This window comes from Ahaetulla prasina, chromosome 7, assembly GCF_028640845.1.
Source record: "Ahaetulla prasina isolate Xishuangbanna chromosome 7, ASM2864084v1, whole genome shotgun sequence".
Classification (NCBI taxonomy): domain Eukaryota; kingdom Metazoa; phylum Chordata; class Lepidosauria; order Squamata; family Colubridae; genus Ahaetulla; species Ahaetulla prasina.
The window spans coordinates 18,243,321-18,269,941 of NC_080545.1; the positions used below are offsets into that span (position 1 = coordinate 18,243,321).

The window sequence follows — 26,621 nt, forward strand, 5'->3', positions numbered from 1 at the left end:
CAAGAGCATTATGTTCTAGTATGGTAGTATTGGGTGGGTCTGCTACTGTCTTTGATGTTACAGCCTGTGAGTTCCTATTGGATCATCTGCAAAAATTGTCTATGGAGGACACTTTTACTGTGGTTCTCCTTCCTGAGCAGATTGTTACAGATGATGGCAGTGGGGCTAGTAGGAGTGGTTGATGTTTCTCTTCAAACATCAACCACTCCTACTAGCCCCACTGCCATCATCAATTGTGTTGTAAATGTTGTACCTTGATGAACGTATCTTTTCTTTTATGTACACTGAGAGCATATGCACCAAGACAAATTCCTTGTGTGTCCAATCACACTTGGCCAATAAAATTCTATTCTATTCTATTCTATTCTATTCTATTCTATTCTATTCTATTCTATTCTATTCTATTCTATTCTATTCTATTCTTTTGTAGACTGCCACAGGGCTCAACTTTCTTCCCTACCCTAATATCCACATGAAGCCAATGAGAAAGTAATCTGATGGGATGTGTGAGTTTTCATCAATAAGCTTATGGTGCTTGGATATATATCTCTAAATAAGTGTTGCATTTTGTTCCTGTGACTGTAAGTCTTGGAATGGGGAGAAACAGGTTTAACTTCAACCCCAGCAAGATGTGCAGCTGTCAGTATGGAAGATTATGGATTCAGTAAGATTTCATCTTTGGTCTTTGATAAGTTTATGCTTATTTGCTGTGGGAAGGACTGGCTGTGTATTACTGTGATTCTTTGAGTACTGTGCTGTGTTAAATGTTATTTTCAGGTTCTGGCCACACATAGTTGTTTTGATATGGGGATTCCAATGGGTCATTTGTTTGGTACATGGACCAAGATACCTGTCTCTCACCCCCTTATACAAGCAACAGTCAAATAGGACGTGAGCCAGGTCTTCTACCTCTGCCGCTCCGCAAATGCAGAGACGCTCATTGCAGGGTATAGAATGGAATCTCCCATATCTGACCATTGTGTCAAGGTGCTCGAACCTCGCTCGTGTAAATAGCTCCCTAAGATCTTTTGGCAGTTGTAATTTCAAATAGCTGTCTACTTGAAAAGTACGTTTGCGTTTGCTCAGCCATTTCAAGTTACCTACCTTACTAAGGATAGCTATATCATTTTGTGCTCCTATATCCTTAATTCTTTGGGCAGCTCTTTTAAAAAAAATTGTTCTCCTGTTACGCAAGAGACAGGAAGGCAACCTATGTTAAATACATGTCCTGATAAAAAAAATCTTACGCTTTCCTCTCCTTTTCCCTTTTGTGTTCTTCAGGGACTCCAACCGTCATGTTAAGATAAAGCAGAAAGGTGCAGTGCTGAACATGCTAAAGAGGCTGGACAAAATAAGGTTCAGAGGACATAGGAGAGATGACTTCCCGGACTTAGCAGAGTCTCCCAATGCTTCAGATACTGAATGTGGAGATGAAATCCCTATGAAAATACCTCGTACATCAGGCTACGATGAACTGAGAGACCCTGTAAGTATTTAAGGTATTCGCACATTTTATTGCTGTCGCCTATTTTGAAGAAACCCAGCCTGAGCAATCTGAATGGATGGAGAACCTGTGGCAGAAGAAGTACACATTCAAAACTTTACTAGGCTTATAGCTGCGATGGCGAACCTATGGCACATGTGCCTGAGGTGGCACACAGAGCCATCTTTCCGGGCATGCAAGCTGTTGCCCAACTCACCTGCATCTTTGGCTGTACACGCACCTCAGCTGGTATTCGGGCCTCCGGTGCGCATGCATGCAATTCAGGAGGCCCAGGTGGTCTTTGGAGCTCTCCAGCACATGTGCACACATTTGCGCATGCGTGCGAGAGTACTGGTGCACAGTGCACATGTGTAGATGGAGTAACTGTTTGGCACTCGGTGAGTAAAAGGTTCGCCACCACTGGCCTAAAGCATGGGAAGCAAAGATGGATGGAGCGTTTTTGCCTTGTCACCTTTCAGCGGCATTCATTTTTGGAGGGAAGAAGGGGCTTATTAAATATTCTTTCCATTATTACTTCAGTTCTCAGGATAGCTGGGTGTAATATGAGTGCTTTGAAATTGATGGATACGAGGTTTTTTTTTGGCTAAGGGAAGTCATTTCAGATGGCTTTCTTTTAGTGCTATGAAATACAGCAGTGATGGACTTTTTTCACTGAAACTATGAGATACAATTCGAGGGGAGGATATTTCCCTTCTTGGCCTATAACAGGGGTCTGCAACCTTAACCACTCAAAGAGCCATTTGGGCCTGTTTCCAACAGAAAAGAAAACACCGGGAGCCACAAAACCTGGGTGAGCGTGGCCAACTCAATGTCACTCACTTCCACCAGTCACATGACCTCTTAGCCACACCTACCCAATCAGTCATTAGGGCAGAGAACCGGTTGTTAAAAAACATCGGGAACCACAAAAACCTTTTGACATCTCTCTCTCTCCCCTCCCTCCCTCCCTCCCCGCCCCCCAGCCGCTCTCTCTGTATCTCTCTATGTCTCTCTCCCCCTCTCTCTGTATCTCTCTGTCTCTGCCCCTGCTGCTTCTCCATCCCCCACTGTTGCCCTTAACTTCTCAGGCCAGGCGAGGAGTAACTGGGAGGGGAGTGTGAGGGACGGAGACAGCCAGGGGTGGGATCACCCAACAGAGAGCCACAGCAGAGGGCCCAAAGAGCCACATGATCATTTGACTCCTAGACTCCTCGAGTCTATAAAAATGGAAACCACCAAAATTCTATGGCTCCTTATGCACCCTCCCTGGGGCCATAAAATTAAATCCTTGCAAAATAATTTAAACTAAAATTGTGTTTCCTATTTTAATTTTTCTTGTTGGTCCCCAACTATACATTATGCTTAGCTATGTTTGCATTTCCTGAAGAACTCATTAATTCATTACCCATCCAATATTAGTTGATATTATTGGGAATGATATTTCAATATATCTGGAAATTTTCTTACAGAGGGATGTATTACACTCAAATTAGGCTATGTCTTTATCTTTTTATTTAATTTGGGTTTTTAAAAAAATAATTATTGATGTGCTCACGAATTGTGAGGCGGTTTTATAAATTTCACAAATAAATAAACAAACTAAACTAAAAAATTGGGCGTGCATACTCTATGCATGCAGTAATATAAAATGTAGTTATAAAGAATTTGGAATTTGATGCAAACAGTCGTTAGGAGGAGGATGGCATATCTTATCTTTCTTGCTGCCTATATACTGATGAAATCTGGAGATCCCCGAAAATCAAAAATGTAAATGTAAAGGGAAGTGACTTTGGTCCTTCCATATTTCATCTTTCTGAGATAGGAATCTATATTGAAAGTCTGTATTGGATCTTGAGAGAAGAGATTCTTTGCCAGAGAGATTAGAGCAGGGGTCTCCAACCTTGATCACTTTAAGACTTGTGGACTTCAACTTCCAGAATTCCTCAGCCAGCAAAGTTGGCTGAGGAACTCTGGGAGTTGAAGTCCACAAGTCTTAAAGTGGCCAAGGTCGGAGACCTCTGGATTAGAGCCAAATCTGATTCCCCCCCCCAATTTTAAGTTTGAAGAAGAATGAAATGTAAAAACTTAATATCTTTATTATGTTTAAAGATCATTATTATTATCTTTATGTTTTAGTAAAAACGTAATATCTTAACTTTAAAATAAAGTAATATCTTTATTTTATTTGAACAAACATGGACTTTTAAGTCTGGAGCAGCCAAAGGCAGCTAAATTGTACTAATATGATACAGGTTTTTAAATTCAGAGCACAGTGAAAGTAACGAGATCTCTCTAGTGGCCGTTCTAAAATGTTGTGGACTTGCTTGTTCCAAACTCCTCAGTTAAAAATAACTTGCTCTGTGCCATGTCATGAAAAGAAAGTAGATAGATGAGCTCTTATATTGACTCCAATGAGGTGACCTTGAAAGGTGATTTGGAAGGTTCATCAAAGCAAAGCATTCTCAAGGCTAGTATTGTTAAGTTTGTTTTAACCCTATTGTTGGTTTTCTCACAAAACTAAAAGCATTTTATTTCTTTCTGATTCTTTTGTATGTGTTTTAGGTTCATATTAAGTTTTATTTGTTAGCTGTGAGATTAGTTGAAACTCTTGAGTGGTTCCCCCCCCCTTTCTCTAAAGCTTTACTGCGAAAACTTTATGGGTGTTAAAATGTTTCTCTAAATGACCCTGTTCACAGAGCTCCTTAAACTTTTATCGAATAAGCCACAACTGACTGGGTTCACATATCACCATATCTCATAAACCAGGGTTAGTTTACCAAAAAAAAGTGGCTGAATTTATTTAATGATTAAGCCAAAACCAGACAACTTATAACACTGAATAAACACAGGAAATATTTTATTTATTATATTTATATCCCACCATTCATCTAGGACGTTTAGAAAGTGCTATATTATTTTTTTTTCTCTTTCCCCCCTACAATAACAACCCTTTGAAAAAGGTTCAGCTGAATTAGTGACTGGCTCAAAGTCATCAAGTGAGCTTCTTTGTATCTTCTTTGTATCACTCTAGCACAGTGGTTCCCAACCTTTTCTTGTTTGAGGCACAACCTTTTCTTGTTTGAGGCACCCTTGGAAAGCCTTTCAAAAGTTCCCGGCACCCTTATAAGGAAATAGATATTTAAAATCTCCGTAGCTCAAAAGTTCCCGGCACCCTCAAAAGATCTCACGGCACCCCTTAGTGCCGCGGCACACTGGTTGGGAACCACTGCTCTAGCATCTTAACTATCACGTGTCAGAAGCTTTTTTTTTACATTTCTGATATAATCAGATCTGTTCTTAACTTTCTAATCTCTTTGTGGTTAAGCCTTTGCGTATCTTCAGAACCAGTTCTCTTATTTTCAGCACTCATTTCTCTTATTCTCTGCATTCATCTCAAGAAGATAAAAGTCCCACCTATTTGAATTGAGGGCTCTGAAAGCATTCCTTCTCAATAGTTCCATGTACTGGAAGAGTGTTCTGTAGTTCTGTTGTTTCTGGAAACGGCATATTTCATTAAAAATTTGGTGTTGATGGGGGGATTCAGGTTAACTCTGTTATATTTTGGGGGATTTGTTGCGTTGGGGATTTTTGTTTGTGTCAGAATTGTTATTTTAATGGCCCCAAGTCTCTGAGGGAGGTGGTATACAAAATTTGTATGTGTGTATAAACAAATATATATAAAAGTAGATACAGATACAGATTAATAAAGTTGGAAGGGACCTTGTAGGTCATCTAGTCCAGGGGTCTCCAACCTTGGCAACTTTAAGCCTGGTGTTCCCCAGCCAGCTCTGAGAGTTGAAGTCCGCCAGGCTTAAAGTTGCCAAGGTTGGAGACCCCTGATCTAGTCCAATCCCCCGCTGAAGCAGACCTTATGCCGTTTTTGACAAATGGCTGTCCAGTCTCTTCTTGAAAGCTTCCAGTGATGAAGCTCCCAAAACTTCTGAAGGCAACTTCTGTTCCATTGGTTGGTTGATCTCACTGTCAGAAAATTTCTCCTTATTTCTAGGTTGAATCTCTCCTTGATCAATTTCCATCCATTATTCTTTGTCTGGCCTTCGAATGCTTTGGAAAACAGTTTGACTCACTTCCTATCTGTGGCAGCCCTTCAAATACTGGACCACTGCTATCATGTCGTCCCTGGTCCTTCTCCCCACTAGACTAGCCATGCCAGTTCCTGCAATTGTTCATTGTATGTTTTAGCCTCCAGTCCCCTAATCACCTTGGTTGCTCTTCTCTGCACTCTTTCTAGAGTCTCAACATCTTTTTTATAGAGTGATGACCAAAACTGGATGCAGTACTCTTGGTGTGGTCTTACTAAGACTTTATAGAGTGGTATTAGTACCTCACTTGATTTTGATTGTATCTCTCTGTTAATGCAACTTAGGATTTCAAGTATTTCAAGGAACATTGCTTTTGTTATCATATCTGGATGCTAGTAAGCCAGCTACATATCAGCCAAATGAGTGAAATTTCTCTTGCAGCTTTTTGGACTCCCCCATTTTTGCAATCTGACTGTTGAGAATCATTGCATAATACGGTGGGTGGATGTAACTGGAGAAAAAGATTTGTTGCGCCAAATATAGAATAGAGGCTTGTTGGGTATAGAAGCTTTCCAACATTTTTCTTAAGTTTAATTAATGTTGGCGCTGCTAGATTTAATTGTTCCTCTGTCTCTTAAAACTAGGTGTTGCATAATTCCCTCTCTGACAAGTTTTAACTGAAGGATAGAATATTAATTGCTGAAACACTTCTCTCTTGCCTTATAGCGCATGAAGTGCTAAAAAAAGCTTCCCAATCAGAAAAAGATGGAAATTTATAAAACAGCGACAGTTGCAGTGTTAACTTTTAGGATAGTATGTCACTTGGAATTGAGGGACAAAAGGCCATTTGGTGAACATGTCAGGATGTTAACTTAGCACTTGCAGGCAGTTCATTAAAGCAGCTGCATCTTTTCCTGGGATTTGTGCAATTATCATCTGCAGTTGAAGCAGTGTCAGGAAAAGACATGTCCAATGGTGTTGTGGATAGGGGTCCATATCGGGGTAGGTTCTACTTACTTTTACTACCGGTTTGCAGTGGGGCCACGCACTCATGCGCAGAAGCTTCCTGATGATGTCCGGGTCAGTGGGCAGAGCCACCCGCTGGTTTTACTACCTGTTCTTGTGAACCGGTCCGAACCGGGGGCAACCTACCACTGGTCCATATGCATCCTGGCATGCTTGGAAGAATGTTTTTTGTCTTTAATCCCAAATGCTAATCAGCCCTATCAACTTCTGATTTGAGCTGCTGTTGGGAAACACTCAGCCAGGAAAGTGGGAGGCCTCAAGTGCAGAATTAGTTTTGAGACTTTAGGTAAAGATAAAGGTTCCCCTCGCATATATGTGTTAGGTGTTCCCGACTCTAGGGGCTGGTGCTCATCTCTGTTTCAAAGCCGAAGAGCCAGCGCTGTCCAAAGTCATCTCTGTGGTCATGTGGCCGGCATGACTAAATGCCGAAGGCGCATGGAACGCTGTTACCTTCCCACAAAAGGTGGTCCCTATTTTTCTACTTGCATTTTTTTACGTGCTTTCGAACTGCTAGGTTGGCAGAAGCTGGGACAAGTAACGAGAGCTCATCCTGTTACGCAGCATTAGGGATTCGAACCGCTAACTGCTGATCTTTAAGATCCAGAATGGACCCCACCCCACCTTAAGCTTTATAGAGCCTTATCTGTCTGTTCCCAGGCTACCAGACTGAGAAGATAATAACAAATAAAGAATAGAGAATATATTGAAGTAGTAAGCTTGAATTCTACATGTGTGGGTGTGGTTGCTTTGGCCAATAGCTATGTTAAGTGTAGATAGTAAAGAGAAATGTAGAGAGTAAAGTGTAGAGCCTTACAGAGAGGGGAGATCAGGGGTGAAATCCAGCAGGTTCTGACAGGTTCTGGAGAACTGGTAGCGGAAATTTTGAGTAGTTCAGAGAACCGGCAAATACCACCTCTGGCTGGCTGGCTGGCTGGCCCCAGAATGTGGAGGGAATGGAGATTTTTCAGTATCCTTCCTCCAGGAGTGGAGTGAGAAAGGAGATTTTGCAATGTCCTTCTCCTGCCATGCCCACAAAGACACGCCCACAGAACCGGTACAGAAAATTTTTAGATTTCACCCCTGGGGGAGATCCATTACAAAGGCAACAAGCAAACATTGCTTAAGCCTAAACAATGAAGAAAGTATGTGTAAACATTTTAGACATATGTCCCCCTAATTCACATGAGTATAACAAAGAGAAGAAATAAAACACAGTCAAACTTGGATGCTTCTGTTTCTATAGCCAATCTTAATAAAAATGCCATTTTAGTCTTAATGTGGATTTGATTTATTGAACTGATCTACATCCTGAGGCTGACATTTTTTTCAATTATTTATTCATTACAGCATTAAGGTTTCTGTTCCATTCCAGTTCAAACTGGCTTTGACCAGCATACAAGAAACCAAACGCAATGCATTAAAAATGAACAAAACGTAACATAAATAATATAGTAATAGTGCCCTCTGTCAGGGGCAGGCCCAAACCAACCCCAAGGGCTAGAAGAGACCTCGGAGGTCTTCTAGTTGACGGCCACCCCTGCTCAAGGCAGGAGATCTTAGATGATCTTGGACAAATGGTTGTCCAGTCTATTCTTGAAAACCTCCAGCAATGGAGCACCCACAATTCCTGGAGGCAACTTGTTCCATTGATTGGCCTCACTATCAAGAAATTTCTCCTTAGTTCTAGGTTGTTGGAAGAAATGTCCATCTGGGTTCAGTTCCAAGTGGGGAAAAAGATACTGGAAACATGGAGACTGCTTGGAAAGATGGTTTAATGGTGGACAGGATCAGATGGCTTGAGTTCCTGAACAGAAAAGGGCTGAGATGCTGAGTGTGCCTTGGTTTTATGTTTTCCCTGAGCTTTGAACTTCCTGGGGCACAGGAAGAGTATCCTGATTGGTTGTCAGACCCCCAGGGAGTGGGGGGTCTTAGCTAGCTTTGATGGCTGATGTAATCTTCCTAGGTGCCATGTGGTGAGTTCCTGTTGCTAGATGGGTCCTATTGTGTTGCAGATGATGCTCCATTGACAAAGGTGGGGAGAATGAGTTTCTGCTTCTGGTCCATTGACAAAGGTGGGGGGAGGCAGGAAGCTGCTTTGTCCTTAAAACATGTTTCTCCATTTCTCATCTAGAGAAATATAATATACTGCCCTTTTTAATATTTCCTAAAATATTAATATTCATATATCCATATTCTTCTAGGAGAGGGTGGGTGCTAACTTCCTACAAGGTTCCATCTCTTTTTAACAAGCTTCCACCCATTACTTCTTGTCCTGCCCTCAGATGCTTTGGAGAATAAATTTATTTATTTATTTATTTATTTATTTATTTATTTAAATTTTTATACCGCCCTTCTCCCGAAGGACTCAGGGCGGTGCACAACCAAGTCATAAAAAACAGCACAATATACAATTAAAACAAGAACTTAAAACGAACATAATTCATAAATGGCCGGAATTAAAACAATCAAATTTAAAACCCTTAAAATATATAAATAATAACCCCGATTTAAAATTGTTTAGAATTAAAAATTTAAAAATTTAAGCCAGTCCCGCTTGAATAAACAAATACGTTTTCAGCTCACGGCGAAAGGTCCGATTGACCCTCTTTTCTCTGTGTTAAATTCTTCTCTTTGATAGGCTAGACCTACCCAGTTCCCTTAACTGTTCATCGTATGTTTTAACCTCCAGATGCCTTTTCATCTTTGTTGCTCTTCTCTGTGACCTCACTTGTGCAGTTTAAAACAGTATTATCACTTCTCTTGATCAAGACACTATCCGTGGGTTGATACAGCCTAGGACTGCATTGGATTTTTTGGCAGCTACAGCATATTGCTGGCTTATACTTCAGTAGTGGTTCACTAAAACACCTACCGTATTTTTCGACGTATAAGATGCTCCAGACTGTAAGATGCATCTACCTTTTTTGGTGAGGAAAACAAGAAAAAGAAATCTGCCTCTGCCTTCCAGCAATTTTGCCTCGTTGCAGCAAACAGCCTGCTTTACTTTCATTTTCGTTTTCAGCATAACTTGATTAGCACAAGAAAAAAAAATCTGCTCCCAGCAATTTATCTCCTTGCAGCAAGCAGCAGAGGCCATTGCAAAACAGCAGGGAGGCCGAGCCAACAGACAATCAACTTGTGCTAACTAGGCTGTGCTGAAGCTGAAATGGGCTGTATCTTCTTGCTGGTTGCTGCAAGGAGGTAAATTGCTGGGAGCAGAGGCCAAAGTGTGGGGGCCAGTGGGTGGGCGGGGCTACATTCGGTGTATAAGACACATCCAAATTCTCCGTATTGGTGAAGACAGCGGCCAGGATGGGTGATGCTCTCCGTTCAGATTGGTGGACTGAGCCTGACAAAGTTGTTAAGTCCCGCCTTTGTTGCCGGGGAACCCAGCTTTTGGCTCAGTCCGTCAGTCTGGACTGACACGTCGAGAGTTTCTCTTCATTCTAACTAATATTTTCACCAATATTCCGGTTTGACTTTGGACTGTATTCGATCTATTCTCTGGACTTGTGATTGTATCTTTGGACTTGTGAGTTTTATTTTTATTTTATTTTTATTTTTTGGTTTGTCAAAGTCCCCGCAGGTGACAATATTTGTTGCCCTGGGCTGGGGCCCCGCGGCTGACAGGAAGGTTCTTTTACTAAAGAACCTTTTCCCATTGTTTTCCCCCTGACAGAAACTGGTGGGAAGCTTAACGATCCAAGGATTAAAGCCGCGGGGGGGCGGTGGAGTTTTCACGCTCCCACGGCCGGAGGGAAGCTGCTTGCCTTTCTTTTAAGTTTTGACAGTTGTGTATTGGCAGCGGCAGAGCGGCTAGCACGGTTTCTGCTCGGAGGAGTTTAGCAGAGCTATTTTAGGCTTCCTCGTCCTCTTCTAGTGTTGCCTTTCACTGGCAACACTTTCCCTCCTTTTTTTCTGGCCGTGATCACCTGGAATTGGCCAGCAAGCCGGCGCTAATTTCCTTGCAGCCGCGCTCTTTTCCTTTTCATGGCGCCATTTTCAAACGGCTGCAATTTTCGCGCCTATTTTTTCACATCGGCTGAGCCAATTTCACAGGAACGCTGAGTTCCGACCTTAGCAGGCATTTTACTTCACAAGTTGGCTACGTTGTTTATAGCCTGCAATTGCACTCCCATTATTGTGGCAACAGCCTTTCAGTACTTAGCTGCAATTTACAAATACTTTCAGCTAATTAATTGCCTGGAGTGGGCTGCCTGCTAATAGGAGCGCTGAGCTCCAACCTTTCAAGCATAAGGAGAGGAAAACTTGCCTACTTGCCATTCAAGACTAACCATATATTAAGCTCTTCCTGCCTTAATTACATTGTCCCTTTATTTGGCCATCCTGCTTTATAGTTCAAGCATGCCCAAAGCCTTAAGTAAATCTAGGAGAGCTAATGACTCTGACTCTCCCAGCAGGGAGATACCATCTATGCAGGAGCGTGACCCAGCACTGCCAGCTGACCGTACATACAGCGCTTCCACTATTAAGCCAAGACCAAGTAAATCTGGTTCGAGGGCTGTCAGTAGACATGAGAAACAGCGCGATCTTGCCCTGCAAAATCTGTGATAAGGCAGCATCTAAATCCTCTGCTCAGGTTCGTTCCTCCAATCAGGGTCACGCTCCAACTGGTTCCCCCAGCACCGTATCTATTGATCAGGTGTCGTTGCAAGGTGATCTTTTACCAATATCTATTGCTAATCTCTGGGGTGGAGCCTCTAATTTGCCTGCTGAACAGCCAATTAGTGGCGACAATTTACTGGAACCAGAGGCAGTAAGAAGGGAGCTCGATCCAGTGGCTCTTACCACTAACCAAACTGTGGGCATTTCTGCTCCCTCCTCTGGCGACATACAAGCCATGATTGCCCAAGCTATTCAACAAGGCATTCAAGCGGGCCTTCGCCACTCCTCCAGAGTTACCTCAGACCGCTCTGCAGCTTCTAACCGACATCTTGATCAGGGGGAGGATGACTCTCACTCCTATGATGACCCGGATTCCCCCAATGATTCTATTCTTACTGAGCCTTCTGCATTGGAGGAAACTGACCGCCGTGCGATGGACCTCTCTGACGATGAGGGTATGGCCCCTGACCAGCCGGCATTTACAGGCCTTTTTCCGCCTAATTTATTTAAATCTCTGCTCTTCAAGGCCATAAAGGTGACTCAACTTCATGCACCAGCGGCGAGGTATCATCCATTCCATCGCAGGGGCCCGCTGCTTCTCTATTTTCCGAACCTGATCGAGCCTTGGACACTATTCCGCCCCTCGCCTTTTTGTGGACGTTGTTAAGAGACAGTGGTCGTCTCAACCTCAGCTCCACTCCCTTCGTCAACAGACCGGCGTCACTTCAACGTGGCATCTGACTTGGCTTCTTTGATGCAACCACCTACGGTTGACGCCCAATAGTGGCCTCTTTCGCAGTTTCTGCTATACCTGGACACCCTGAAGAGGCCTTGCGTCCTGATGACCGCGACGGATCAAGTGTTACAACGAGCTCACCAAGGGGCGCTTGGGCCATTCGGTCTGCGGCCACTGCATCCTTTTCAATAGGGCCACTTTGCTCTGGCTCAAGGAGCTACAAGAGAAATTGCCACCGGACGATATCAGAATCCAACAGGACCTCAACAAGGTCGTGGCAGCCATACAATTCTCAGCGGATGCCACTTTACATTCCGCCAGGTTTGCCTCTCGAACCATGTCGCCTGCAGTTGCTGCTCGCCGCATGATCTGGCTACGTGGTGGCAGCGGACACCCGCCATAAGTGGCGCCTGGCATCCACCCCTTTGGGGAAAAGTTGTTCGGGATGGTTTGGAGCCACTGCTAATAGAAACCAAAGACAAAGAAAGATTTTGCCATCGGTCCAGCGCCGAGGGAGTCTCGATTCACTCCACTTTCTAATCGCCTTCCGCTCGGGATCCGACTGGGGCTGGATATTCCGCTTAGGATCATATGTTTCTAGGCAACGGGGTCACACGACAGGTCCTTTCGCGTAGACCGATATGAATAGACGGCCCTTTCGAGGGGGAGGAAGCCGTCCTATCCGACGCCGACGTTAACTGCCATAGTAGTTCGCCCATTGGCGGCAGATTAACTCTTTATGCCGACCATTGGGACGAGACTACATCTGACTGCTGGGTCAGGGATACGGTCAGATCTGGTTTATCATTGGAATTTCTTTCTTCTCCCCCACAATTCTTCATTCGCTGCCCGGTTTCTAGAGACGTAACAAAAAAGATCCTCATGGAGGCTGCTATTCAACACCTTCTACTCATAAACGCTATTCAGAAGGTACCACAGGACCAACATGGCCTAGGATTCTATTCTCTTCTGTTTCTTGTTCCCAAATCATCTGGTGGGTGGAGACCTATCCTCGACCTTAAACGTTTGAACCAATACATAGTCTATAGAAGGTTCAAAATGCAGTCTTTACAATCTATTCTAGACGGCGTCAGGACTTCCTCACTTCAATAGATATTACTGAGGCGCATTTGCATGTCCCTATTCGCCCCGCTCATAGACAGTTTTTACGGTTTTGTTATGCAGGGGTGCATTACCAGTATACGGCCTTGCCTTTCGGGCTGTCTTCAGCTCCGAGGTGTTTCACTAAACTGCTGGCTGCGTTGGCGGCTTCCCTCCGATCCCAAGCAATTCGTCTTCAGTGTTACCTGGATGACATTCTTATTTTGTCAACCTCGGTTCAGGGGGCCCTTAGGGATTTGCGTATAACACTGCACTGTTTGGCAGATCACGGGTTTACTGTCAATAGAGAAAAGAGTCAATTGACTCGTAACCCGTATACTTCATTTGGGGCGGTGATTGACTCTATTGAGGGCAGGGTATATCTCTCTCAGGAGCGTCAGAATAGTTTGCGGAGCTTGCCTGCAAGGTACAACGGAGCGTAAGGTTTCTCTCTATCTACTCTCCCAACTCCTAGGGAAGATGATATCTTCCATTTCTATCACCCCTTGGGCCAGGTTGCACGCTAGGGACCTTCAATGGTTTCTTTTGCCATTCCAGAAGGCAGACAGAGGATCATCTTCGACCAAGGTCTGGGTTCCACAGGACGTCCTCAGATCTCTCAACTGGTGGCGGTCGCCGGCTCTGACCAAGGGGGTTCTCTTTCACGCTCCACAACGCTTGGTGGTTACGACAGATGCCAGTCTCTCCGGCTGGGGAGCCCACTTCGAGTCGGACTTGGCGCAGGGCACATGGATGGCCCACGATCTACGGCACAACATCAATTGGCTAGAACTTCGAGCCGTGTACCTAGCCCTCCGTCAGTTTCAACAATCAGTATCGAACGAGCACGTCCTGGTGCTCACAGACAACATTGCCACAAAGGCGCACATAAATCGCCAAGGGGGCACCAAGTCCCGGTCCTTAATGCGGGAAGCCATGAGATTGGGTCTTTGGGCAGAACGCCACCTTCAGTCACTAACGGCGGAACACATATCTGGAACTGCCAATGTGCAGGCGGACTGGTTGAGTCGCCAGACCATCGACCCCTCGGAATGGCGTCTACACCCAGCGCTTTTCCGGACCCTGACGGCACGCTTTGGCATTCCGACAGTGGATCTCTTTGCGACTCACTTAAACGCTCAACTCCCGCGCTTTTACACACGGTTTCCATCTCCCCGAGCAGAAGGCGTCGATGCCATTCGCAGCCCGTGGCCGACGGGTCTGCTCTACGCCTTCCCACCCATCCCTCTCCTAGCGAAGGTGGTACGCAAGGTGGTGGACGAACGGGCGGAGATCATCCTTCTAGCACCTCATTGGCCACGGAGGTCATGGTTCGCCGATCTGGTGTCTCTGTCGATAGCTCCTCCCTGGCGGATACCTCCAACCGTCGATTCTCTCAGCCAGGGGGCAGTGGTTCATCCGGATCCACACTGGATACAACTGACCGCTTGGCGATTGAGCGGCGCACTTTGAGACGGGACAACATCTCACTAGGCGCAATCCGAACTATTCAGGCTTCTCATAGACCTTCCACTCAACGGATTTATTCTGCCACTTGGCGGGCTTTCTGCTCTTGGAGTAGCCGTGTTGGAATCCTACCTCTTCGGGCCTCGGTGTCGCATGTTGTGAACTTCTTACAGGATGGTTTGGAACGGGGGCTTTCCCCTAATACTCTACGGAGACAGGTGGCGGCACTCGCTACTGTGTTGACTCCTAAGAATCTCTCTTCCTTGACACAGGAGCGAATCATTCAGCGCTTCTTGAGGGGAGCCACTAACCTGTGCCCTCCTGTATTGCATAGATATCCCACCTGGGACCTGGCTGTTGTTTTGAATTCGCTCACAGGACCACTTTATGAGCCGTTGCGGGAGACCAGTTTACGCTTGTTGTCTTGTAAAGTTGCCTTCTTGTTTGCGATCACGTCCGCGTGCAGAATTTTGGAACTGGCGGCTCTTTCTGTCCGGAGCGACCTTTGCGTGTTTCACATGGACTGTGTTGTCCTGCGTCTAGATCCGTCCTTTGTACCCAAGCTAAACACATCTTTTCACAGAATGCAGGAGGTGGTGTTGCCTGATTTTTGTCCACATCCCTCGCACCCATCTGAGCATCGCTGGCATTCGTTGGATGTTCATCGGGCACTATGTATCTATCTGAAACGGACAGCTGACATTCGTAGGATGGAGTCTTTGTTTGTCTCCTTTAATCCTCTTTCCTTAGGTACTAAGGTGACGTCTTCGACCATTGGCAGGTAGATACGGCAGACAATCGCTAAGGCCTATGATTTACAATCCCACTCAAGGCCCGACCATGTGACGGCTCATTCAACCCATAGTTGGCTTGGGCTAAGCAGGCGTCATTGCAAGAGATCTGCAGGGCGGCTACATGGACTAATCCTTCGTCCTTTGTCAAGCATTACAAGCTGGATAGGTTTGCTTCTTCGGAGGCGGCCTTTGGGCGTAGGGTCCTGCAGCAAGTGGTTATCAGGGGAGAGCCATCAGATCAGCCAGAGGCCCATCCGTAGTGGGGACATGGGGGCTTTGGTATGTCCCATCCTGGCCGCTGTCTTCACCAATACGGAGAAGGGGCATTGGTTCTTACCTGAGATGCACCTTCTCGTTCGGTAAAGACAGCGGCCAGTCCCACCCTTTTCCTTGTCTGATCTGTCTCTTGCCTTTCTCCTACTTACCTTTTTTTCTCGACGTGTCGAGTCTGATTCATCGTCTTTGCCAAAAGCTGGATCCCCCGGCAACAGAGGTGGGACCTAACAACTTTGTCAGACTCAGTCCACCAATCTGAACGGAGAGCATCACCATCCTGGCCGCTGTCTTCACCGAACGAGAAGGTGCATCTCAGGTAAGAACCAATGCCCCTTTTCACCCTTTGGGGGGGAAAGGGTGCATCTTATACTCTGAGAGAGGGATCTACCATATTTTTCAGATTACTGCCTATTCTATACCTATGCATTTAGTTTTTCATGCCTAGGTGCAGGACCTTACATTTCTCACCACTGAACTGCATCTTGTTGCCCAGTGTTTAAGTTTGTCAGGTTCTTTCTGAATCTTGAGTTTATCTTGTTAGCAATGTTAGCAATGCCCCCCCTTCTCCCCCTTCGCTTGGAGTTTTCTGCAAATTTGATGAATTCCCCTTCTAGCTCCTCATCTAGCTTGTTTATGACAATGTTGAAGAGCACCAGGCCCAAGCAAGAAGCTTGAGGTGCTCAACTGCATGCTTCCCCCCATAGATATGGTTCCATCGAGGCCTACATGTTGGGCGCGATTGGTCAGCCAACTGCAAATCCATCTCTTGGTGGTATTGTCTATTCCACATTGTTTTCTCACCAAGAAGTAGGCTCTGGTCTACTTTGTCAAATGCCTAACTGAAGTCCAAATATACTACATATGTCCACAGCATTTCCCTGATCCAGTAATTTAGTCAAAGAAGGCAATAACATTTGTCTGGCTGGCATGATCTGCTTCTAACTAACCCATTTGTCCTTTTTGTAATTGCCTTGTGTTTCTAGGCACTCACAAATTCTCCAACTGATTTATTTTTTCCCAGGATTTTCCCAGGTTTTGATGTCAAGCTGACTGGTTGATAGTTTCCAGGATCCATTTCCCCTCTTTTAGTAGATTAGAGCAACATCAGCCCTTTTTGAGTCTTCTGGTAGTTCTCTGTGCTACAAAAGCTTTGAATGATTATATTCAGTAGCTCTGAGATTATATCTTCCAGGTCCTTAGACCCCTGGAATGTAAACCATTATTTTTTGGGCCAACTTCAACAAATAAATAATCTTAAGTGTTGCCTTGGTAGTGGCCAGGGTTGACATCTAGCAGGTTCTGATAGGTTCTGGAGAACCGGTAGCGGAAATTTTGAGTAGTTTGGAGAACTGGCAAATACCAATACCTCTGGCTGGTCCCAGAGTGGGGTGGGAATGGGGATTTTGCAGTATACTTCCTTTGGAGTGGGGTGGGAATGAAGATTTTGCAGTATCCTTCCCCTGCCATGCCCACCAAGCCACGCCCACAGAACCGGCAGTAAAAAAATTTGAATTTCACCCCTGGTAGTGGCCCATTCCTTCTATCTGTCAAAGCCATTCCCAATACCCATTACATCATCTCACAACAATCGATAAAAGCAATAGAATAAAAACAGAGCAATCCTTTTCACCAGGCACCAGACCAACCAAACTATTAACCTTCTGACTCAACCCCCTATTTTAGCCTAATGCTAATGTAATGAGCCTGATCCTCATGGCTTCTGAAAAGCTAGAAGGGTAAGATTCCCTTAAATTTCAGATGGAAGGCTATTTCAAAAGGCTGGGACAGCTAAATGGAAAGGGCACCTCCAAGGCCCCATTTGGGTCCTCATAGATAACGTAATAAGAACCCATAATATATCAACTCTGCTAGCACTTACAGGCTTGGGAGAAACCATAGGTTTAATTACAGTACATAAAGCTTTATGTAGGGCTTGTATTGCAGTTTTTATGTGATTCCTTTCTCAAATTATTAATAAGTTGTGCAGTTTTCAAAATTAGAAGAGAGAAGGTGACTCTGGAAGAACGGATTGTCCCTGCTAAATAGTCTGGCTCAGAATTAAGCTTGACTGAGTTCCTTGAGTCCTACTCCTAGATAAACCAATATAAAATTCTAGCTTGGGAAGGCACTGAACCCAGGGTACTTACTTCTGCACAGGCATGCTAAATGTCCTTTTCCTCAGTAATTATGTGAAAACCTTGCCTTCGTTTATAATTTAAAGTCATTTCTGCTTCACCTTCTAAGAACTGCGCGTTGACGTGTCTAAAATACCGTGCAGTTAGATTAATGTCTTATGGGGACAAAGATAAGTGCTAAGCAAGTGTGACTTTCCATTTGTGTGGCCGGGTGTGTTAATAAGAAAATCAGACTGATGGGGAGATAGGAATTTGGGGTTAAAATAAAAGCCCCAAATACAACTTGTTTCATCATTTTTATTATTAAATCATTGCCTCTTGTAGTTAAGAGGGGATGGGGATTAGAAATGACTGTGGAATTATATCCAGTTACATGGAACTAAATTCTGTTATATTGATTCTAGATTGCTTTGATAGTGCCTTAATCTGCATACTTTTAATCCTGATTTCAATGGCAGAAATACTTGTGTATTATCTCAGTGGCTGCTTTTGAACTATCACCATTTCTCAGAACACAGTAAAAGCATTGAAGCAGATAATGGAGTGCAATTTTAGCCTTTCAAAATGACACCAACCTACCGGCCTATTTACGGTTAGGTCAGTCATTGACGATACAATGTTATTTTTCACAGATGACTGCATAGCTAATCTTCCAGAAAACAAGAAAAAAGACAAAAACTGGAGTGATTTTGATTTCCTTTTTAACATACAGACCCAAATAAAAGGATTGCATAGGAATTCATATTCCTAAAATGTTGGTTGGTTGGGGGGGCGAGGTTCTATGTAGAAAATCAATTTCTAGATATATGTATATTGAATGCATCGGAAAAAAATATCCCACTATAAAATTAAAAGCTCTTATATCTGAATTTTTTGCACTATAGGCAATATAAGATTCACTATATCTAAATGTGCTATTCCCTAAGTAAATGAAACATGTTGCAAATAAGGATATTAGCACACGTTTCAGTTTTACTTTCAATGTTTGTGTATATATTATAGGTTTAAAAAGTGGGCAACAAAAAGCATTGTTGCCCAAAGAATTCTTGATCAATGTATATCTTTTCCTCGCAGCTCTGTGGTTGAATTTTCTGTTTAATTCTTTATTTCTGAAATGTAGTTTTCGTCCCTTCTAATTCACCTACATCTCTTGCTACAGTGCCATTTTCCTGGGAGGGGGAAAACCTATAATGATCAACAGCAATATAAATTTTTAATTTCATTATAACACACGGACATGTTTTAAGGCAAATTTTACTGTTTACATTGTTTTTCCCCACCAGGCATTGTTTTTTCCCACCAGGCATAACTACTAACAGCTCCCGTAATCCCTATGCAACATGTTCTAATCCCAGATGCAGCTTTAGGAATAATAATTTATACTATTAACAGAGTGGCAGTTGTGACCTTGACTCTCTCGCTCCTTTTTGATCTATTTCATGCATAGCCATCTATTCTTACAAGATGTTTTAGCCCTCACTCACCTTCTCATAAATGCGCATCTCTTCCTTTCTTTAAGTTTATACTGTAGTCCCCAATTTATGACCGATCTCTTAAACACCATTCAAAGTTTTGATGGATAGCCCTCCCCCCCCCAAGAAAGGTATTAAAATCAGGCCCAGTCATGTGGTGATGTGCTTTATGATCTTTATGATTTACAACCAGAATGACAGATTAACAGAGTTGGAAGGGACCTTGTAAGTCATCTAGCCCAACCAAATGGTATAGGTCTACACCATTGGTCTACATTATTGGTAGTGACAGATGGCTGTCCAGTCTCTTCTTGAAAGCTTCCAGTGATGAAGCTCCCACAACTTCCGAAGGCAACTTCTGTTCCATTGCTTGATTGTTTTCACTGTCAGAAAATTTCTCCTTATTTCCAGGTTGAATCTCTCCTTGTTCAGTTTCCATCCATTATTCCTTGTCTGGCCTTCAGGTGCCTTGGAAAATAGCTTGATTCCCCTCCTCTCTGTGGCAGCTGCTCAAATATTGGAAGACTGCTATCATGTCTCCCCTGGTCCTTCTCTTCACTAGACTAGCCATACCCAGGTCCTGCAACGGTGTAGCTTCTGTCTTGCTTGGAAATTGATGCACAAACACACGCCCTCCCCGATAATTTATTTTTATTTATACCCAAATTTACATGAGCATATAAATCTCTTTGCAGTGCTGCATTATCTGTCCTATTCTCTCTCTCCCTATTCTCTATTTTTTTTTTTAAAGTTAATCTCTCCAGGATATTAAAGTGGTAGGAATCTTAAACGTTACAAGCTTATTTTTCCTCTCCTCACCGTCCCTGCTCTCCTTTCTTCTTCCTTTCCTTGCACTGCAAACTGTTCTTTACATATGCATGAGAAAGGATTTATCCTGAGTGCCCGCACACTTCAGTTTACAGACTTCATAATTGTTTAAATGGCCCTTTTGAAACCGCGGCCCATAATTGACTTGGAAAGATCCTTATTTGGAGCAGGCTTCTAGCCAATCAGAGGGAGCTTAGATAATGATGCTACCATGCTGCAGAAATCAAAGCGTTTGCTGGGGAGGTCTGAGCAGGCGCAATGATGCGAGAACACGCTGTGAGAGATACGGTTCCTTTCATAAGCTTCCATTGATTCATGTCAGCAGCCTAACGCTGTGCAAAAGGTTTGTGTTTCTTGGTTTGCCCCGGATAAACTAGTAAATAAAAAATAACCATTGCTTATGTACTGCTTTATATTTTCAGTTTGGAGTGTGTGTGTGTGAGCAGCTTGTGTGGATGCTCTTGCCTTTTTTTTTTTCTTCCTTCAGAGATTGGTTTCTGAGCTGCCAGCATCTCTTCTCTTTTCTTATAACCCCTCCCTTCCCCCCCCTCCCTCCGTAGGCTGGTCCTGGGACTGTCATCATGGCTACAGGAGTTCCCGATTACAACAGAACAGAATCTGACAGATTAAATGAGATCAAAGGCCACTTGGAAATTGCCTTGCTGGAAAAGCACTTTCTCCGTAAGTACAAAGAAATTGAGTTTGTGTACTCAGTATTGTGCACGTCTGTCTGTCTGTCTGTCTGTCTGTCTGTCTGTCTGTCTATCTATCTATCTATCTATCTATCTATCTATCTATCTCTCATTATTAGTTGACGCTGTGTTTTTAATTGACACAATCCTGTCATTCTGGAGCAAAGGTATATATTTTAAGTTTCCCTATTTATAATTTGGAGTCATGATTAGAAACAAGTTTTCAAGAATGGCTCAAGAGAGAAGATTTGTTAGTTTAGTCAGAAGTCTACGGCACACAATAATCTCCAAACCAGTTTGCTTTCTATTCATTATGAGTTCAGAATATTTTAATGATTGAATAGAAGCAGGAATTGGGTTGTGATAATAAAACAAGCCCATTTTTAAATTCTGTTATTAACATAGTTCTTTTAGGGGTAGTAAGGGTCTTTGGGTAATGGTTTAAGCATTGGAGCTTAAGACTAGTTTGGCTTTGTTTAAATTGTTTGTGCATTTAATTTCTATTTATCAAATATATTGGTCTTGGCGCACACAATGAATTCATGCATTTGATATATTTTCAAGTATACTCTTTTAATTATGTACAGTATAAAATTAAGCTATAAGCATTAAATGGATAAGGACTGCAGTAAATATCTAAAACTGCTTGCAAGACAAGTAACACAAGGAGATGCTATATTGCTATAACATTTTGGATAACTAGGCAAATTGCAACCAAATTAAGTAAAAACTCTTTGAAGCCGAAGCAGGATGTTTTTGAAACATTCTCCCAAATGCCATAAATCTCTGGTTCGAATGTACAAATAAACAAGGAATGGCATCTGAGTAATTATTGTCGAAACTGGAAAGGGATAGAGAGCATTAGTTTGTTTAACTATTTTGTGGCAAGATATAATTGATGTGGTAAGGAAAAACCCTGTGAAAAAAATGGAAATTGTGCAAATCTGCTAAATAAAAGGAATAGCAGGATTGATTTATTTGATTCCATCTTATCACTGAAGATAACATTTACAGTATACTAAGATCTCCAAAATTTATCTGATAAAAAAATCCAGCAGCAATCCTTTATCTGCCCAGTTGTTGTGAAGAAGGGATAGTGCGTCGGCCCTTCGAGGTAGTTCAGACAGGAAACCCAATCCATCTTAGAATAGAATAGAATAACAGAGTTGGAAGGGACCTTGGAGGCCTTCTAGTCCAGCCCCCTGCTTAGGTAGGAAACCGTACACCACTTCAGACAAAGGGTTATCCAACGTTTTCTTAAAAACTTCCAGTGTTGGAGCATTCACAACTTCTGGAGGCAAGTTGTTCAGCTGATTAATTGTTCTAACTGTCAGGAAATTTCTCCTTAGTTGTAAGTTGCTTCTCTCCTTGATTAGTTTCCACCCATTGCTTCTTGTTCTACCCTCAGGTGCTTTGGAGAATAGTTTGACTCCCTCTTCTTTGTGGCAACTCCTGAGATATTGGAACATTCTTATGTCACCCCCTACTCCTTCTTTTCATTAAACTAGACATACTCAATTCCTGCAACCGTTCTTCATGTTTTAGCCTCCAGTCCCCTAATCATCTTTGTTGCTCTTCTTTGCACTCTTTCTAGAGTCTCAACATCTTTTTTACATCATGGTGACAAAAACTGCAGTATTCCAAGTGTGGCTCCTTCTGTTTTTCTTTTCAGTTTCTTCAATCTTCTTCTTCCTAGCATACTCCACAGGTGCAGGGTCCGCTTTTCGGATCATTGAGCATCACTTTGCACAGTCAGCTGCGTCTCCAGGGCGCAGGCTTGCGGCTTGCATATTTTTGTTGATGGCGTCTTGCCATCTCTGTTTTGGGGGCCCACGAGGTTGCTGGCCACGGACTTCTAGTTGGTAGGCAGTCTTGGCAACGGTGGGAGGTGCTGCTGTCTGGACAGGAAACCCAACCTGTGAGTACTAATATTATATTTATTGTAAATTCGCAGCAGGGTGGATTTGATTTAAATCGAGTTGATTTAAATCACGATTTAAATCATGATTTAAATCACTAGTAAAAAGGCTTGATTTAAATCAACTTGATTTAAATCATAATTTTTGAAGAGCAGCTGTCATCTCTGTCCCACAGCGGCTCCTCCTCTGACCTGCTGTTGACTCACTGACAGTCCCAATATTGCAGAATATACAGTCTCGTGCTGCGTAACTAAGCTCCGCTTCATGCTGAATAAGCTAAATTATTAATGTATCTTAAATAGAAAGTATCTTTAGATAGATTTTTACTTCAAAAGCATTTTATTAAACTTTAAATTTGATAAAAATTTAAAAAAATCTGATTTAAATCAGAAAAATCCAATTTAAATAAAAAAACTGATTTTTTTAATTATTTTTTTTTAAAAAAAACCATCCATTTTTATCCACCCTGATTTACAGTAAGAATTTTGTAAGTCTGAAAGCACCGCCCCTCTCCCCTATCTTTACATTCCAGAGAAATAGGGAGGTTTCCCTTCTGAGATGCTTTCTTAATCCCATCTCTCTTTTGGTATCAGATTTCTTTTATTAGACCATTGCCAAAGCTCTGGTTCTTCCTTCTGTCTTCCAAGGTTTTGCTCAGACCCATTTACAAGGCAATGTTATATTTTCTATCAGTTTTCATCCATTCTAAATATCTGAACAGAAGTAGGAATCTGTCCCTGGAAGCATGTGTTTGATCGCAGGCTAGAATTCCAGAGGAAAGCAATACATAAGTATACACATCCGCCCTTTGAGGTAGACCAGGCTATGAAACCAATGTTATGAATAATTTTAATTAATATTAATTTTATTGCAAGGTTGTAGTAACAGAATCCTGCAAGTCTCAATGTCCTCCCTCCCTCCTTCTCTTTATTTTCAAGAGAACTAGGGTGAATAATTCAGTCTGTTTTCTCGAATTAACATTTCCGTATTGGACTCAAATTTCTTTTGTCCATTACCTTGATTGCAGCTTTTCCTTCTGTTCTTCAAGGAAATTCTTATTGCCCATTACTATAGGTATATTGCTAGTACAGAAATAGAGGCAGTTGCTGTCTACTTAAATGTAAGGGAGATTTTGGCAGAATATATTGCCAGAGTGACTAGGAATAAAACACTTTTCAAGTGCAGAACAACCATATAATGTGACTAAAACAGGCTCTTTAAGTCACTCTAATTATAAGGAGGAGGAGGTAAAACACAATCAGACTGTTGTGACCCAGGCCCAAGTAGATAGTAGGAAACTAAGTCAATGTAAAAACAAACAAACTTTTTTTTATTACAAGTTTTTTTATTTTTTTAAAAACAAAATAAAACATACAAATCTTTGTTGAAAAAGATATCGGTCGGGTACATATTCAAACATATTTCAAATTTCATCCTCTCATTATATCATTTGTCCAATATTTTCCCCTTTTCAAATGATATGATAGCCCTTTTCTTTTAAAGTCTATTCTATCCCTTTATCCTGGAAAATATCTAGTTCCAAAGTATCTCTAAAAATTTTCATATAGTCATCATCTATATTTTTCATAAATTCCATTTTCTCTTTCAATCATTTAGTATAAATCTAAAGGCAGTCATTATTATCCTTTCTTAGAGCGGTCATGCCATCACATCAACCTATCCATCTTCCTGGGAATAATCCAATACAGACTATTCAGTTCCTGCTATCATCCTCTGCCTCTAGAAATCACTATCTTGTATCATCATAAGTAACATTATTTCTTTTAATCAAAAATCATTTTCTATAGTCTTTCCCTCATTCCCCAAAGTGTCCTTAAAAATTCTATAGTTGTCATTCATATTTTGCATAATTACAATTATCTCTTAAAACCTTTGATATAGATCTGAAGACAGCCTTTTAACGTCCTTTCTAAGGCGGTCGTGCAATCACATCAACCTATCCATCTATATGGGAACAACAAACAAACTTTTTAGCACAGCTGAGAATTAACTCATTCTCAGCGTAGTCCAAACTAAATTAAAGCAAATTCCTCCCAACACAATTCCTCGGTCCTATCACCAACCTTGGTCCAATTAGGCAAACTGCCAAAGGCCTTTCTTCGCAAAAGTTCAGAAGACGCCGATACGAAACAAATGCAGCAAGACAAAGCTATCAACGTTGTTTTCCGGCAAAGAGCCCAAATGCCATTGCTGGTCTTTTAAGCCTTATGGGAGGGGCCAATCATCTCTTGGCCCTACTCCCGAGTCGTCCTCTTTGCTTGAGCTGCTCTTGCCTTCTGGCAGCTTTTCTCATGAGTGCATTAGGAACAGGCTCCTCCTGCTCCTCTGTCTCACTACTGTCAGCCTCTGGAGTCCGCACATCACTCCCCGATGGCCCTGGCCCCACCTCTGCCTCTTGACGCAGAGCCCTCATCTGGGCCTTTCCCAGCCTCCAGGACTGGCCCATGTTCTTCCTCAGCCTCATCGCTATCTGACTCCGTTGCCAGCTCTGCAGGCTGCTGGCGGACCACAACACAGACTTGGAAGACTTGGTTACTATAGCCAGCTTCAATTTAGCCTTCCTCTGGAGCTGTTTTCTCAGTCTATATAGCAGGGCTCACATCAATCATGCAGATCTTGTTATGCTGTACTTCCTTGTTATAGTTCATCTCCAAACTCATCTACTTCATTCTTTATAAAGAGCTACAGGGGCACTTACTCTAACACACACCATTGTTTTGTGAGACAACACCTTGTTACCGAGATTGACAGCAGTGAAGCAGAGGAACAGCTGGAGACTGTTCCCATTGTGCACATACACAGAGCTGCCAGAAGACAAGAATGACTCAGAAAGCAAGGGTCGACTTGGGAGTAAAGCCACACCTTGGAGACGATTGGCCCCTTCCATAGGAAACAAAAGAGGAGCGATCGAGGAGGGGGCTTTTGCAGGAAACAATTCGCTCGTTTGGTAGTTTCAGGAGTAAAAAGTTCTGTTCATGACTCTAAGAGACCCTGTGCCAAGTTTTGCCTTACTCTGTGTTTGGAAACAAGTTACGTGGCAGCTTGCCAAGTGAGATAAGGTGTGTTGAGAAATATTCCTTTGAAAAACTGTTTGGACAAACCTTGCTGACTGTGAATGAAAGTCATTTACAGTCGTGTAAATAAAAGAGGTTTTGGCGGGACCAATTCCTGCTTCCTGCTTTTTAAGGGCGCCTAGGTCAGAACAGTGTCTCCTGTCTCTCCTGTCTGATTCCTAGGCAGCAGTGCCAGGACAGTGATGGCGAACCTTTTCCGCACCGAGTGCCAAAAAGGTTGCGTGGAAACGTCGCGCATGCACATGCTCCTTGGGGCTGTGCTCCAGAAAAGCTGAACTTCTCGGTTCTACCACACGTGTGGCCAACAGTCAGCTGGCTGGGGTGCATGCGCAGGCTGGCTTTTGGCGCTGCTGCGCGTGCAAAGGGACCGTGTCCGGAACAGCCGAACTATCAGGTTCTAGTGTAAATGCGTGCCTGACAATCAGCTGGCCGGCGCGCATGCGCAGGCCGCTTTTTGGCACTGCCGTGCATGCGAAGGACAGCTGATTGTCGCACATGCATGTGCACCACAAACCCAGAAGATAAACAAGCAAGGCCATGCATGCCATGCGACATGGCTTTGCATGCTGCTTTGGGCACGCGTGCCATAGGTTCGTCATCACGGGCCTAGGATGTCCAAGGTCACCCGTACATCCCATTACACATACACACATTATTCATAAAAATATGAATAAATAAATAAATAAAAATAAATAAATATACATTAGCATTCTTTGTAAAAGAGGAAAAGATTGTGCTATTTGGGGGAAATCAGATGCGTTCAAGATGCTTGGAAATATCTACCTTGATATAGATTGAATGAGTAGCCTCATACTGAAAAGTTTCTGCAAAAGTTTCTCCTCAGTTGCTTTTGAGTTGGCTAGTTTGTGAAGGAAGCGTGATTAGCTCCCACGCTGCCTTGTTTTAAATGACAAGTGAAGATGCGTTTGTT

The 26,621-nt window shown here is 43.0% G+C and overlaps 1 protein-coding gene across 4 annotated transcripts in view; it reads left to right on the forward strand.

Annotated features, from left to right (window-relative positions):
• GRAMD4 (GRAM domain containing 4) overlaps positions 1-26,621 on the forward strand; it is a 108,638-nt gene that overhangs the window by 39,781 nt on the left and 42,236 nt on the right. For 3 of the 4 annotated variants that reach the window (XM_058190063.1, XM_058190062.1, XM_058190064.1), the window contains 2 exons: positions 1,282-1,486; positions 20,545-20,665. In XM_058190063.1, coding sequence (XP_058046046.1) covers positions 1,331-1,486; positions 20,545-20,665 — 277 coding nt within the window. In that variant the 5' untranslated portion in view covers positions 1,282-1,330. Of the gene's footprint in view, positions 1-1,281; positions 1,500-20,544; positions 20,666-26,621 lie in introns of those variants that run through there. The other variant, XM_058190065.1, reaches the window with a different exon arrangement.